Consider the following 16417-nt stretch of genomic DNA (forward strand, 5'->3'; position numbering starts at 1 on the left):
CAGTATGCATGTATGTATTTAATTATATATATATATATATATATATATATATATATATATATATAATTAAAAATCTAATTATGCCCTTCGCATGCCCTGGTCATCTCCCATATAGACTACTGCAATGCGCTGTACATGGGGCTACCCTTGAGGAGTATCCGGAAGCTACAGCTGGTCAAAAATGCAGCCATGTGGGTTATTTTCGGTGCCCCAAGATTGGCACATGTAACACCACTCCTTCGCGAGCTGCACTGGGTACCAGTTTGCTTCCAGGTCCAATTCAAGGTGTTGGTTATCACCTTTTAAAGCCCTACATAGAATGGGGCCAGGCTACCTGAGGGACCGTCTCACCCCCATTACATCGACCCATCCCACCCGATCATGCAGAGAGGGCATGTTGCAGGCCCCGTCTGTAAGAGAATTTCATCTGGCAGGGTCCAGAAAGCAGGCCTTCTCTGCAGCAGCTCCTGCCCTCTGGAATATCCTCCCCACAGAGGTACGGCAGGCCCCATCTCTTGCAGCCTTTCGGAAACAACTGAAGACCTGGTTTTGCCAGCTCGCTTGGGGTGGGAAGGGAGGCAGTTGCTCCCGGGGATGGCTGGCACCCTAAGATGGCCTTAGATATATATGAGCGGCATTAAAACTGTCATCGCCATCCGGATTTTATCTTTTTTACTCTATATTTATATTAATATCTGATATTTATTTACATACTACTATATTTTAATGTTTTTATTTTTATTGTAAACTGCCCAGAGTCCCCGCGTGGGGGGAGATGGGCGGTGGCAAAATTTGACAAATAAAAAAAAGACTAGTTGAGCTTGCAACCTTCCTCCCGTTGGGAGGTAGTGACATTCATTCATTCATGCCTAACAAAACACACCCACATTCATGGTACCAATGCCTTTGGGCAGAGGTGGCAAACCTGTGACTTACAACTCCCAGGATCTCTGATCATTGGCTATGTTGGCTGGGACTTCTGGGGATTACAGGTCAGCTATAATTAGGAGGCACCAGTTAAGGGAAGTCTGCCCTATGTAATAAATAATGCTAAATATGACATTGGGTAAGATCAACACTCCCAAGAGACTGAAAATAAATGGGAGATGTGTGGCAATCCCAGGCCTTAGCATACAATCATTATTTATATAAACAGTCTTACCCAGGGTTAGCCCTGCCAAGCAGCAAAATAGAACAATTTGCAATGCCACTTAGGGCTGGAAGAAGGGCTGTTACAGAATATGCTTTGTATTTATTAGCCATTTGTTGAATTTGGTGGCCACTATGATTTGCTGATGCTGTTTCAATAGCAGATCCAACCTAATACACTGCTACTGTGCCAATAATGTCCAAAATACACATAACTGAATAAAGGATCTCAGAATGGGCACCTCAAGGTAAACTTTGCACTGCCCCAGATCAGAGGGAATTAATCTCTGTAAGAAGGTACAGCTTCACCTGCAGCCCAGACCTATTTGGAAATGTAAGAGCTTGCCAAGGGCATTTGCCTCTTCTAATAATCTCCACTGGATTCCATAATCAGTTTCCATGAAACCAAGATGCCGCAACATTTCACCCATTCTAGCTCTGAATGCTTTTAGGCATGGCATCTCCATGTCAGTAACAACCAACCTTATTGGTGGCCATCCATTCATGTGGCAGCACTGTCACTAATTCTCAAATGCTGAGAAGAATAAAGAAGTGCTCAAGATGATGTACACGCTGAACAACTTGCAAAACAACACAGAAGACCTTCTTCCTGGTTGACGTCAAACAGTATCTCCCACAGGTAGCAACTTCCAAGGGTTTGTCCATCAAAATCAGCAAGATGGCAGTGACACAGTGCAAGTGGGTGGAGCTTGCACGGTGATGCTCTGTCTACCATCTTGCCAGTTTTGACACATTCACGCAACTCTGCGGATGCTGCTGTCTACAGGTGTTCTCTCATACAGAGCTTTCTAGGTTCCAATTAGCCCAGGAACAAAGTGGCAATCAGTGGAGTTCTTTCAACAATGGTATTCTATGATAGCAGCTGGCCACATCACTTGCTGTTGTTTGTTGCATTCACCGCAGTTTTCAAATCATGCATAAAGCAAGTCCCATGTCAAACCTGACACAGCTATTGCAGCAGCCAAACGACTCTGTCCTCGCCATGGAATAACTTGAGCATGCAAACCACCCGGAAATGTAGCCTAGTGTTCAAGGTCAGAATCCGCTCTTTTTCAGTTGGCTAGACCTAAGCTAAAGTCTCCCAGACTCTCAACCCAGCACGGCCAATGCAGAATCTTTATTGTCCACTAAAGCTGGACACCCTGAACAGTTGATCGTTTTCTGACAGTTATGGCTGCTGCTACCATGAAATAACCTTCAATGTCTACCATGTCACCTTTTCCTCCCTCCTTCTCCACAGCTTAGTGGATGCCCTGCATTATGCTTCCCATCTCTGTGCAAGGTCACGGTGGATTATTCACACTGTCAGCATTCCTGCCCTGGGAGATTCTAGTGCCCAATATATCTGCCACAATAAATATCCAGGATCAAACCCATCTTCATCATGAAGTTCACCGGTGGACTTGGGGTCAGTCATTGTCTCTCAGCAAAACCTGCCTCACAGGATTGTCACTGCGAGAAGGAAGGGGAAAGAATGCTAGGTATACTTCTTGAGTCCTGGAGGCATGCCAGACTATAACTCTAATAAGCTTTGTAGGCCTCTAGTGACAATGGTTTCAGGGTCATCCCCGAAGTATGCTGCAATGCTGGCCGAGTGCAACCCAGTTAAGAACGAAGTACTTATTTTGCCAGGACAGTGAACTGCCAATCTTACTTTCCGTGAATCATTCTATTTATTGGCTCCCACTGCTGCAGTTTAAAACCTGCACAGCCTCTTCTGATGCTCTAATGTAGTAAAGAAAAAGAACCGGCATATTACTTCTCATTCCAGTTCTCCTGTAAAACTTTGTGTCTTTCTATCACTCTTGAAGTTTCTAACTGTCATTTCTCTGTGATGGTATTTATGTCCCCTTAATTAACGGATGGGTCACATATGATCTAGTTATGAACATAACCAAGATGGCTGCAAGCTTATTTTGGAGAAGGGCAGCTATTAATCTTAATATTAATATGAAGAAGATTAATGTCATTAATGAGCATAAAAAATTGTTCAGGGTGAGTATGTGCTTTTAAATAGAGAGCAGTTAGTGCTATCAATCATAAGTCATTGTAAAGATATTCCATCTTTCCCTACTTAATGGATTTTCTGTGCTATGAGGAAAAAACTGGAAAAAAAAACCCAGAGGAGAGGAAAGTTACAAGAGAAGACAGTGGCATCTGGGCCTCATAAATGAAGCAAAATGATTGCACAATATAATCCCTGAATACAGACACTCTGGATAGATTCAGACAACATGCTAAACCAGGATAATGAAACAAGAATTGCTGTGTTCATATAACATATTTTGCCCAAATAAAACCATACTATGGATTAACATAATGCTTTGGTTCAAATCAAATGCTTTGTTGTTTATTCGTTTAGTCGCTTCCGACTCTTCGTGACTTCATGGACCAGCCCACGCCAGAGCTTCCTGTCGGTCGTCAACACCCCCAGCTCCCCCAGGGACGAGTCCGTCACCTCTAGAATATCATCCATCCATCTTGCCCTTGGTCGGCCCCTCTTCCTTTTGCCCTCCACTCTCCCTAGCATCAGCATCTTCTCCAGGGTGTCCTGTCTTCTCATTATGTGGCCAAAGTATTTCAGTTTTGCCTTTAATATCGTTCCCTCAAGTGAACAGTCTGGCTTTATTTCCTGGAGGATGGACTGGTTTGATCTTCTTGCAGTCCAAGGCACTCTCAGAATTTTCCTCCAACACCACAGTTCAAAAGCATCGATCTTCCTTCGCTCAGCCTTCCTTATGGTCCAGCTCTCGCAGCCATATGTTACTACAGGGAACACCATTGCTTTAACTATGCGGGCCTTTGTTGTCAGTGTGATGTCTCTGCTCTTGACTATTTTATCGAGATTTGTCATTGCTCTTCTCCCAAGGATTAAGCGTCTTCTGATTTCCTGACTGCAGTCAGCATCTGCAGTAATCTTTGCACCTAGGAATACAAAGTCTTTCACTGCTTCTACATTTTCTCCCTCTATTTGCCAGTTATCAATCAAGCTGGTTGCCATAATCTTGGTTTTTTTGAGGTTTAGCTGCAAGCCAGCTTTTGCACTTTCTTCTTTCACCTTCATCATAAGGCTCCTCAGTTCCTCTTCACTTTCAGCCATCAAAGTGGTATCATCTGCATATCTGAGATTGTTAATGTTTCTTCCAGAGATTTTAACTCCAGCCTTGGATTCCTCAAGACCAGCTTGTCGCATGATGTGTTCTGCATACAAGTTGAATAGGTAGGGTGAGAGTATACAGCCCTGCCGTACTCCTTTCCCAATCTTAAACCAGTCCGTTGTTCCGTGGTCTGTTCTTACTGTTGCTACTTGGTCGTTATACAGATTCTTCAGGAGGCATACAAGATGACTTGGTATCCCCATACCACTAAGAACTTGCCACAATTTGTTATGGTCCACACAGTCAAAGGCTTTAGAATAGTCAATAAAACAGAAATAGATGTTTTTCTGAAACTCCCTGGCTTTTTCCATTATCCAGCGGATATTGGCAATTTGGTCTCTAGTTCCTCTGCCTTTTCTAAACCCAGCCTGTACATCTGGCAATTCTCGCTCCATGAACTGCTGAAGTCTACCTTGCAGGATCTTGAGCATTACCTTACTGGCATGTGAAATGAGTGCCACTGTTCGATAGTTTGAACATTCTTTAGTGTTTCCCTTTTTTGGTATGGGGATATAAGTTGATTTTTTCCAATCTGATGGCCATTCTTGTGTTTTCCAAATTTGCTGGCATATAGCATGCATTACCTTGACAGCATCATCTTGCAAGATTTTGAACAGTTCAGCTGGGATGCCGTCTTCTCCTGCTGCCTTGTTATTAGCAATGCTTCTTAAGGCCCACTCAACCTCACTCTTCAGGATGTCTGGCTCTAGCTCACTGACCACACCGTCAAAGCTATCCCCGATATTGTTATCCTTCCTATACAGGTCTTCTGTATATTCTTGCCACCTTTTCTTGATCTCTTCCTCTTCTGTTAGGTCCTTGCCATCTTTGTTTTTGATCATACCCATTTTTGCCTGGAATTTACCTCCAATGTTTCTAATTTTCTGGAAGAGGTCTCTTGTCCTTCCTATTCTATTGTCTTCTTCCACTTCCGCGCATTGCTTGTTTAAAAATAATTCCTTATCTCTTCTGGCTAACCTCTGGAATTTTGCATTTAATTGGGCATATCTCCCCCTATCGCTGTTGCCTTTTGCTTTCCTTCTTTCTTGGGCTACTTCTAGTGTCTCAGCAGACAGCCATTTTGCCTTCTTGGTTTTCTCTTTCTTTGGGATGTATTTTGTTGCCGCCTCCTGAACAATGCTGCCAACTTCTGTCCAGAGTTCTTCTGGGACCCTATCTACTAAGTCCAGTCCCTTAAATCTATTCTTCACCTCCACTGCATATTCCTGAGGAATATTCGTGAGCTCATATCTAGCTGATCTGTGGGTCTTCCCTAATCTCTTTAGTCTGATCCTAAATTGTGCAAGAAGAAGTTCATGGTCTGAACTACAGTCAGCTCCAGGCCTAGTTTTTACCGACTGTACAGATGTCCGCCACCTTTGGCTGCAAAGGATGTAATCAATCTGATTTCGGTGTTGTCCATCTGGTGAAGTCCATGTGTAAAGCCGTCTCTTAGGTTGTTGGAAGAGAGTGTTTGTTATGCAGAGTGAATTGTCTTGGCAAAATTCTATCAGCCTATGTCCTGCTTCGTTTTGTTCTCCCAGGCCATACTTACCTGTAATTCGAGGTGTCATTTGACTGCCCACCTTAGCATTCCAGTCTCCTGTGATGAAAATAACATCTCTTTTAGGCGTGTTGTCCAGTAGGTGCTGCAGATCCTCATAGAACTGCTCTACTTCAGCTTCTTCAGCATTTGTGGTTGGGGCGTATATTTGGATCACTGTGATGTTAGATGGCTTGCCCTGAATTCGAATTGAGATCATTCTGTCGTTTTTGGGGTTGTATCCAAGCACTGCTTTAGCCACTTTACTATTAATTATGAAGGCTACTCCATTTCTTCTGTGGTCCTCTTGTCCACAGTAGTAGATCTGGTGGTCATTTGATGTGAAGTGGCCCATTCCAGTCCATTTCAGTTCACTGACGCCCAGAATGTCTATCTTTAATCTTGACATCTCACCAATAACTACATCCAATTTGCCCTGGCTCATAGATCTTACATTCCAGGTTCCAATGGTGTGTTGATCCTTAGAACATCGGATTCGCCGTTCACCACCAGCACCGTCGGCCGCTAACCGTCCTTTCGGCTTTGAGCTAGCTGCGTCATCACGACTGGGGCTAGTTGAGCTCATCCTCTGTTCCTCCCCAGTAGCATTTTGACCATCTTCCGACCTGGGGGTCTCATCTTCCGATGGTATACCGACATATCTCTGGTTGTACTGATCCATTTAGTTTTCACGGCAAGAATACTGGGGTGGGTTGCCATTACCTTCCCCAGGGATCGCATTTAGTCTGACCTCTCTGTCATGACCTTCCCGTCTTGGGTGGCCCTTCACGGTTTAGCTCATGGCATCATTGAGGTGCTCAAGCTCCAGCACCACGACAAGGTAACGATCCTTTGCGGAGTTGGGGTCCTGCTGCACAATAAATCACAGATCACCAAAACCCATTTTAGCCTGGCAGAGTATGTCATGTGAACTCAGCTGCTGCCTTTTCTATCACACTGTTTGAACATATCATTTTATAGTGAACAAATTGCATTCTAATGAACAACTTGCATGATCTAGTTATAGAGAGCATAGAATTTCCCATTACATTCTGAAGGGGGACACTCACCTCTCTTCTTTCACAAAAATAAATCCATGAACACAACAAGTAGTTTAGTCCTTGAACCCATTCCAGCTTTGTACATTTGTGTCACACTTTACTCACAAATATGCACACCAGCTTCTTTTTACAATTCTTCTGTTCAGGGCAAAACATGTACCTTGTTAACTTGAATACTGTATATGCTTTTAAATGAAACCCTGCACAACATTTACATGAATGTATGTTTTTTAGAGATCTGTGTTAAGCCATAATATGGAGTGCTTGGATTTGATGTTTAGCGTGAACCTATCAGATGGCTGCCAGTCTCTGCTGGAAGTCTTCTAGCACCCACCCTTTGGAACATCATTCCCCCCACCCCGAGATGAGGTTGGCCCCAATCCTTGTGACCTTCAAAAAATCCCTTAAAATGTGGGTTTTTCAGCAAGCCTGGGTATCCCCTGCCAACAGGGAGCCCATGCGTTGGCTGCATCATGTATAATATTCTGGTGTGTTTCCTTTCATTACCTTTTTTTATTGATATTTAATTGTTTTAAATGGCTTTGGTATAATGTTTTAATTGTTGGTTTTATTGTACGCTGCCCAGATTCACTTTGTGTGAGATGGGCAGCCATATAAATTTGATTGATAAATGCATAAATAAATAAATGGGGAATCCTCTCTAAATAAACAAATGGGAAATCCTCTCTAGGTCCAGATGGGGCCAAGCCACCACCATGAATAGTGAAGCATGCTGGGAGTTGCAGTTCAGCTACATTGGAAGAACTTCAAATTCTTCACCCTTGCTTTGGGTAATTAGTTCCACTAATGAACCACTTGGACCAAGAATTTCTCCTGACTTTCAGCTAAAATCTTGCAACTAAGATGCACAAGATCTATCCACACAACAAATGTCACATATAGATACATGCCTGCTTGATGTTTTCCCTTCATAGCATTAGGGTTAATGTTTGTTAACTCATGGTAAAGAAACAATATTGTATCAACCAGTGTTTCTAGAAGGAAATGCTAATTACACCATTATTCTTATACAGTATCATGGACTGTAGTATGTTCCTCAATCATACATTTGTTAAATGGCTTCTTTATTTGCTAGGTCCTATATTCTTTATTCTGCCTATTGAAAAACCAAGTGTCATCAGTTTTTTAGTTAAGGATGCATTAGCAAAACACTGTCTTCCAGTAGGTTATTGCTCTGACTGAAATACGCATTTGCAGCAAAACTTAGTCTAAAACAGCTGGGTGCCTACTGCATGATGCCTTCCTGTCCATACATCTGCACGGATGTGCCTGCATCGTACAGAGAAGATGCATCAATTTGCCCATTAGCAAATTAACTGCTAGAGGACTTGAAGGCAGCTGGCACCTTGAAGACATCGGTCAAAGGTTGCAAAGTGGACGACAAGGCACATCCTTGAACAAAACAATTGAACAGAAGCAGTGATTTATCGATTTTGAGAACTTTGGGCCTGCTCCAGACTTGTGGATGCCTGTGTGGGTTTATTACCCTTACAGAACATCCTCAAATGTCACAACAGATAATCCTTTGCAGCAGTGGCTGCAGATCTGCACAACCCAATTAGTAATTAGTTTTTAGCTGCATTTCTGACGGCAACAGCCTTGGGGTGATGCAACCTCCTTTCTCCCAAATGGTGTCTGTCTGTCTGTCAGTGCCTCCTCACTGGCAGCAACTCAAAAGGGAATCTGAAAGCTAAAGCACAGAAGTGCCTTCCCCCACCTTCCCTGCACCTCCGTACTACATTACAGTTTGGCTGCCGTCCTGGGTCGGTATCTCCTTTCAAGCGCACGTTCAACTTTCTTCCTTCGGCTAGCAGAAGGAAGCGAAAAACAACTTCTGACACCCTGGCTGGGCTCATGTGTCATGCTAAGTCATGGTCCGTTTTAACCATGCTCCCTTGAATTAATCCTAAGTGTCTGGTTCACACATATCGGTAATCCACAAACCAATTTCTAAACCACACGGGTTTAGTTCTATACATCACCTAAACTGAGAGACAGTTTGGTCTAGTGGTTAAGGTGCTGGGCTAGAAACCAGGAGTCTGTGAGTTCTAGTCCCGCCTTAGGCATGAAAGCTGGCTGGGTGACCTTGGGCCAGTCCCTCTCTCTCAGCCCAACCCACCTCACAGGGTTGTTGTGGGGAAAAGAGGAGGAGGCAGGAGTATTAGGTATGTTTGCTGCCTTGGGTTATATATCTATCTATATCTATAAAAAGGCAGGATAAAAATATATCATAATCATCCCAAAATAAAGAACTTGTTTTGTGGCTTAGCGTGATAGGCAGTCTCACAGCACGTAATGCCATTTGTTGGTTTTAGCTTAATGCGATGTATGATCCAAGCCATTATAATTTGGTTTAGAGAATCCTGACTCAGCTTTACATATGAAAGCTCCCCCAGAAGTAATTCTGGCACCTTTTGAGTGGGTCTTTTTTTTTTCTTGGCTTTGCAGCAGACAATTCCTGAACATGCAGATGCCGTTCCCAACAGGAGCTGTTCTGCTAAACTTGGTGAACAGCTTGATCTTCAATGACTTTGTTTCAGGTGCTTGTTTGTTGCGATTGACTTGTGGGGTATTTTTATGGTTGTTGTCAACCACCTGGTTCAGCATCCTTGGATTTAAAAAAAAAAAACTAGCCTTCTTATGGAAAGTGACCTAGTTAAAAATTGGCTCCAGTTTAGAAAGCTGAGATAGCTGTGGTTAGGCTGTTCCCACCTCCTCTCCAGTTCAACCAGCCATGTTGCACAAACAATGGCCACTGACTGGTTCACTAAGCCTTTTCTAAATTATGGTTTAATCAATGACTTAAAATTGGATGGGTCCATCCAACCTGTTAAGCCTAAACCAAACAGTTTGGTGCATTTATTTATTAGATTTATATGGCTGGCCATCTGAAAGACATTACTCTGGGTGGCTAACCATGTTAAAAAAAATACAAAAAACATAAAACCCACAGCAGCCAGGGGAAAAAGTTATAAAAGCAATGTGTCAACACAGCCCTACATTTGATCATCTGAATCTGACCCTAACCTGGTCACTGTGAATCCTGGCCACAGAATTCTGAGAATGGAAGGCCCAACACCTTGAGGGAACCACGTCCAGGAAGATTACCTTCAGCCAGTGTTTCTCAACCTTGGCCACTTTAAGATGTGTGGACTTCAACTCCCAGAATTCCCCCAGCCAGCACCAGCTGGGGGAATTCTGGAAGTCCACACGTCTTAAAGTTGTTGAGGTTGAAAAACACTGCCTTCAGCTATCTCAGCAATCAGAACTAGACGGCGGTGTAGAGAGAAAATTAAAATCACAATTCTAATTACACTTGGAATGAATCAACGGCAACCACCTCTCTGACCCCACACACCTGCCAGAGTCATCAGCACATCACAGTTTTCTGTGGGGACCGTTTTCATCCACGATTTATTGGACATGATGTAACGCCCAGCCTGCAGTAGACGTTTCCCAAACAGCTTGTCTGTGAAGAGAGAAGTACAGATGGAATAATTGAGTGCATTTGGAACCTGCATCTTTACTGAGCTGAGATGCATTCAAATGAGACTTGGATGTCCTCTCCTTTCCATCCTGTGAGAGACCCACCTTTCCTTTTCTTTGAATCTCAGGATGGTCTTCTGAGATTCTTTGACCCAGCATCCCACCTTATAAGAGACTTGGCAGCACATCTGCCTCTCATTCCCAAGCTGCAAAGGGGGAGGAAGGTCTTCCTGGGGCTGCTGTTGAGAGCAACAGACCAGAGCCAATGGCAATTTGGCAAATTTGTACCAGTGAGACTTCTTGGGGGCCCTTGGGAAGCTGACCCCCAGATTGTCTACGGTGTGCCCTTTCTTTGACATGCATGGTCATAAGCTGATTACCAATGCTGGGGAGAAGGAAACAAGGAAGATAGTTGATGTCTTTCTTAAGAGGTTGGAACGGGATGCTGGACTAGGCACACCATCCAAGTCTGATTCAGCAGGGCTTATATTAGTACTATCAAGAGCTACCCTACCTTAGAAAGCCACCTGAGCTTTCATATTCAGTGACCGTCTCTCTGAACACCAAATGTCAGGGAAAATAACAGGGAAAGATTTTCCCCAATCAGGCACCCTCCAATTAAGTTAGACTACAATTATTTCCAGCTAGCACAAGAATGTTCGCCGTGGCTGAGGATGATGGGAGTTGCAGTTCAGAAAATCCGAAGGCACATGGCTGGAGAATGCAGCTTCTCTGTGAGTCCCACCAAGCCACAGTTAGAAACAAATACTGAACAAGCCAGAACCTATGCTCTTAGTATGATAGAAAACCCATCAACCTTAACCAGTACAAAATTAAATTCTGAATGAACAATGCAAATCTATTAATAAATTGCTCAGACAAGCCTATGCAAGCACATTGGTAAAAATACATTTCTATTCATCATGTTATTAATTTTTTAATGCATGCCAAGAAGGAAGACTGGGGGCCACCCATGATTCCATGGAAACCTGAGTATTAGGGCATGTTTTGAGAGAAGTTGGACTCCTGTGGGAAATCTCAGTTTCTCACTTTGCTGGAAACCATCTATAAACCAGAGCCAGTTTGGCCTAGTGGTTAAGGTGCTAGGCTAGAAACCAGGAGACCGAGAGTTCTAGTTCTGCCTTAGGCAGGAAAGCTGGCTGGGGGACCTTGGGCCAGTCGCTCTCTCTCAGCCCAAGAGCCAATCAGGTGTGGTATAAGAGTTCTCGTCCTGCTTTAGGCATGAAAGCTGGCTGGGTGACCTTGGGCCAGTCCCTCTCTCTCAGCCCAACCCACCTCACAGGGTTGTTGTTGTGGGGAAAATACGAGGAAAAAGGAGTATTAGGTGTGTTCGCCACCTTGCGTTATTTATAAAAATAATAAAGGTGGGATAGAAAATAAATAAACACACACACACACACACACTTTGGTTATGTAGGAGCTGAAACATTTCAGTGCAGGAGTAAGGCCTAAGTATGGGCCTGACAGGAGGGTAGGAATGCTAAAGCTTGGTAGAAAACAATTTAGATTAAATAGTCTGCCTTTCCTCTTTGACATCCCCAAACTGGGCCCCGGTTATGTTTGGCGCCTTCTCCACAGGGCTGCTAATCTTCTCCTCTGCAAAAGTATTGTGCCTAGGCTTTCAACAGCCACACATATGCTCAGGCAAAAATTCAACAGGTGAAGTATTTCCCATACCAGTCCACCTCAAGCTGGGCTTTATTTACAGTCTATCAAAACCGGAAGTCCACCGCTCTGCTGCAGATTGAGTTTGCTCCCCAAAAGGAACAAAGGTGTTTTTAGAGAAATACATACAAAAGCAAGAATATTTTAATAACCTGTAATATGTACCAATGCTTTACCTGTTCAGTGGCTGCTTCTTGCACCACCATCAGAATAAAGGCATGGGGGGTGGGGGCAGTGCTAGCCAGTTCTTGCTAAATATCGTGGCAGGCCTATAAACCAGCACCTCTTCATGCAAACTCCCATCTCTTCAAGGGACTCAGATTTTCTTTCTCTCTGGTTCATTCTGATGGGCAGATAACGCTCCCCCCCACAAGCTTGCACAAAAGGGTCCATTTTACCCCGTTGCAAGACAGCACCAGCCAGACACCACCAGCAACAGCTTTCTTACCTACACCTACTATTGGGAAATCTCCGCTGCAAAGATGGAGAAACGGGGAGGGGGAGGGAGTGGGAATTTTGAAACTAGACATTTCTATGGCAACCACCTCCGATGATGGATTTCCCAGTAGTTTTGGCTGTTCTCAGCATATACCGAGTCCATTGATCTACAGTCCCTGCTGTCCACTAACAAGCTATAAAATGTCCAAAATTGGCAGCAGGAGTTCAAACCAGAATTTGGTTTGCCTCACATCAGAGATAATGTGTCAGAAGCAAAACCTTCCCCAGCGCGATGTGATGAAGCTTGATTCCCAGAATCTGCAGCATAGCATGTAAGGAGGAAAAAAGACCCTTGATAGGATCCAAGCGTACCTCTGCAGAAATATCCATGGCTGGTGATAACAGAAAGGCCATGATTGTGGCATGTTTGCGTGGGCTGCACAAAGCCAGAGGGCTGGAGACAACAAAGGCCAGTTACTTTCTAGTAAACTCCTTGCATGTGTGAATGTCATGCGTGTTTCCTAAGCACATGGGCTTGCCATGTAAATTCCAACAGAGAAACATATTGTAGGGCTGGCTATTTTAAAGAGACACTACTTAGCAGCATAGGAAGATAAGCCTTAATAATCTATAGCTTTTTAGAGATTTTTAGAATGGCTGAAAAATCTAGCAAATAGTTTTGCTACAGCAGTGAAAAAGTTACCCCTACTAAACTGCTAGGGTCTATTGTTTATTATTTTATTTTATTTTATTTTATTTTATTTTATTTTATTTATTATTTTATTTTATTTTATTTTATTTTATTTTATTTATTATTTTATTTTATTTATTATTCCCCACCTCTCCTTCAAGAAGCTGCAGGTTGGGTATCTAGTTCTCTTTCAGTCACACAACAGAAGTATCTTTTTGGAGAAGAGTTGGCTATAAAAGCAATTTACTACTCCTTTAATCATCATCTTCAGAAATGCTTCTGCCAAAATTGGTCCAAGGGTAGAATTCCAGCCAGGAACACTTGTAGGTCTAAACAGAGTGCTTTCCAGATGTGTCAGAACACCAACTCCTTGGATGCTCAACTAGTATTCGGGAGCTAGTCATTCCATACATCTGGAGGGCACCCAACCTGGAAAGGTTAGCTTATTGCTGCCAAACAAATCTAGGGTGTCAATTTATTCTCCACGGTGCCTGAGGGTAGGACAAGAAGCAATGTGTGGAAGCTTGTCAGAGGGAGATCCAACTTGGAAACAAGTAGGAATTTCCTGACAGTGAGAACTATTAAGCAGTGGAACAGCTGGCCTCCCGGAATTGTGGGTGCTCCATCACTGGAGGTTTTCAAGAAAAGATTGGAAAACCATTTGTCCGAGATGGTATGAGGTCTCCTGCCTTGGGCAGGGAGTGGGACTAGAAGACCTCCAAGGTCCCTTCCAACCCTATGTTTCCAGGATTCTATGAAATGTAGCAACGAGGACTGGAAGCTTGTGTGGTAAGAATCCAGCTAGACTGGAATGGGCAGCAGCAGAAAATGGGTGTGAAGGGCAGAACCTGGCCCAAAGCCAACGGGATACAAAGATTAGCGGATCTGGAAGCAAACATGTCAAAACAAGCAGGACTTGTCTCCTTCAGTGGCTAGCCTAGAGAAAGGGTCCAAGAATTCTCTGGAGTGTGAAAACACACCTCACTATTCTGCAATAGTTTTATCTGGTCCTTTTTCTGAGAAATAAAAGTTTCGCTGCTGGGCTAAAACTAGGGAAAGAGAAACCACCCTTTTAATTTCTGGTGCTATCAAGTCAATCTGGCAACTTTGTGGACAGGTCCATGCCGTTTTCTTGGCAACATTGCAAAGTGGTTTGCCATTACCCCCTTCCAAGACGTGTAGGGTTGAAACTGGGTCAAAATCATCCAGGTGACTCTGTGCCTAAGTGAGGACTAGAACCTGCGGCTCCCCATTCCCAGTCCACCGCCTTAACCTCTATACCAGGCTATCTCTCATACTAGATTAGCCACATCAGTGTTTCCAATAAGGGCTATGCTGAAAAGCCACAGAAAGGCCATAATTAAAACAAAACAAAACAAAACACAAAAAAATCAAATCAGCTTACCCTGCCACCCCCTGCATATTCATCAGCATTTCAGATGCAGAGATACACTGCCTCTGCCCATGGAAGCTTTGAAATAATCATGGCTTATAGCTATGATCAGAACTGGTCCCTCAAATCAAAGGACAAAGATCCATCTAACTCAGTTCTCCCGAATCATGTGCTCTCTGGCTGTATTGGATTACAACTCTCTGAATGCCTAGTCAGCATGAATTTGGAAGTATGGGAGTTGTAGTCCCAATTTGTCAGGAGCCCACAGATTATGGAAGGGCAAAATGGACCAGCCAGCTACTACCTGGGAGCATTGTTGAGCATTATTTGTTTCCAAGATAGCAAGAACAAAGTGTTGGGTAACATTCCCTCCCATCCCCACATTGTTGGCCCAGCTCCCAGCATTTGGTATTCAGAGGTATACTATGTCTAAATATGGAGGTTGTGTCTACCGATCTTGATATAATTGATATTAACCCTTTGTATAAATACAAGAGCAGCCCGCATGGATTAGATGAAAAAGCTTCCTAGGCCAGGAAAATATTCAAGACCAGAAAGACTGAAAGCTAGATTATGAATGTGAATGTATCTAGTTATGTATAGTAACCACCATCACTTTTTATGGCAGAGTGTGTTGTAAATTAAGTGCATGCTCTTCTAAAAAGTTATACTTCTTGGAGAACTCTAAGCTGCCTCTCTCTTCAGTTTGTGGCTCGCAACATGCTGCTCTACAAAATTCTTCTTTGTTTCATGAAGTTTGGTTCAGAAATCATTACGCTGAAGCGACTTAAAATGCTAAGGGACATGTAATTTTGTATGTGCCCCCTTCTGAGATTCCAATATTCTGATTACTGCCGATTTGGGCTAAGTTTCAAACAAGGGCTAAATTCCTTTCTGATCTGGGTGAGGCTCAGTTGTGTAAAACCGGGAAATGTCAGAGATAAAGCTAGCCACAGTGATGCTCATACAGTACTGTGACAGCAAATAAATGAAATTCCCTGTTCAAAGGCAAGCTATTCTCAATTAACAGATCCGTGCAGGAAAATAACACAGGGAAGGCTGGTGAATTTCATGTCTTGATGATGGCTTCTTGGAGGCATCTGGCTAGTCATTTTGGAAACAGGATGCAAGACATCCTGTTTACAGATCTAGTAGATGTTCCTTGTATGTTGGGTACATTTCAACTTGGCAGATCTCTTGGAAACTTTTAAGCCAACTTTCCCCAATCTGGTGCCCTTCAGATATGCTGGAAAACAATTCCCACCACGCCCACCAGCATCCCCACAGATAATTGGAATTATCGTCCAATATATCTAGAAGGCATCAGTGTTAAAGTTGTTAAGGATGGGTCCTCTATTTCATTCTGGAATACCAACTGCTGACGGGAGAGGGGGAGTGTTTGTTTAGCTGTTATCAAAAGCAAGATCTTAGACTTTGGTCTGATCCATTTAGCTAAGGCATTTATCTACAGCTATTCCTCAGGATATCTAACCCACATGGAACCCACCTGTGCAGGGGCAGTCTACATTATAATGCTATAAAATAAGGGGCAAAGTACCAGGGGGAGCTGGCGATGTCAGGCTATAAAGATCTGCAGCATAAAACACCCGTCCCTATTTCTCTCTTCCTAATTCTCAGGGTGTCTCTGTCCTTCCCCAGACTAACAGTTTGCACAAGTTTTTCTACTGGGCTACACTAAGATGTTACACAACATCATTTAATCAGATTCAAGGCTGTCGCCTTCCCTTGTTGGAAAATTCTGGAAAAAGG

The 16417-nt window shown here is 43.4% G+C and overlaps 1 protein-coding gene across 2 annotated transcripts in view; it reads right to left on the bottom strand.

The window, feature by feature from the left end:
- ANO8 (anoctamin 8) overlaps positions 1-16417 on the bottom strand; it is a 55477-nt gene that overhangs the window by 35378 nt on the left and 3682 nt on the right. For both annotated transcript variants that reach the window (XM_063290704.1, XM_063290705.1), the window contains exon 2: positions 10312-10422. In XM_063290704.1, coding sequence (XP_063146774.1) covers positions 10312-10422 — 111 coding nt within the window. The remainder of the gene's footprint in view (positions 1-10311; positions 10423-16417) is intronic.

Source organism: Candoia aspera, chromosome 1 (assembly GCF_035149785.1).
Source record: "Candoia aspera isolate rCanAsp1 chromosome 1, rCanAsp1.hap2, whole genome shotgun sequence".
Taxonomy (NCBI): Eukaryota; Metazoa; Chordata; class Lepidosauria; order Squamata; family Boidae; genus Candoia; species Candoia aspera.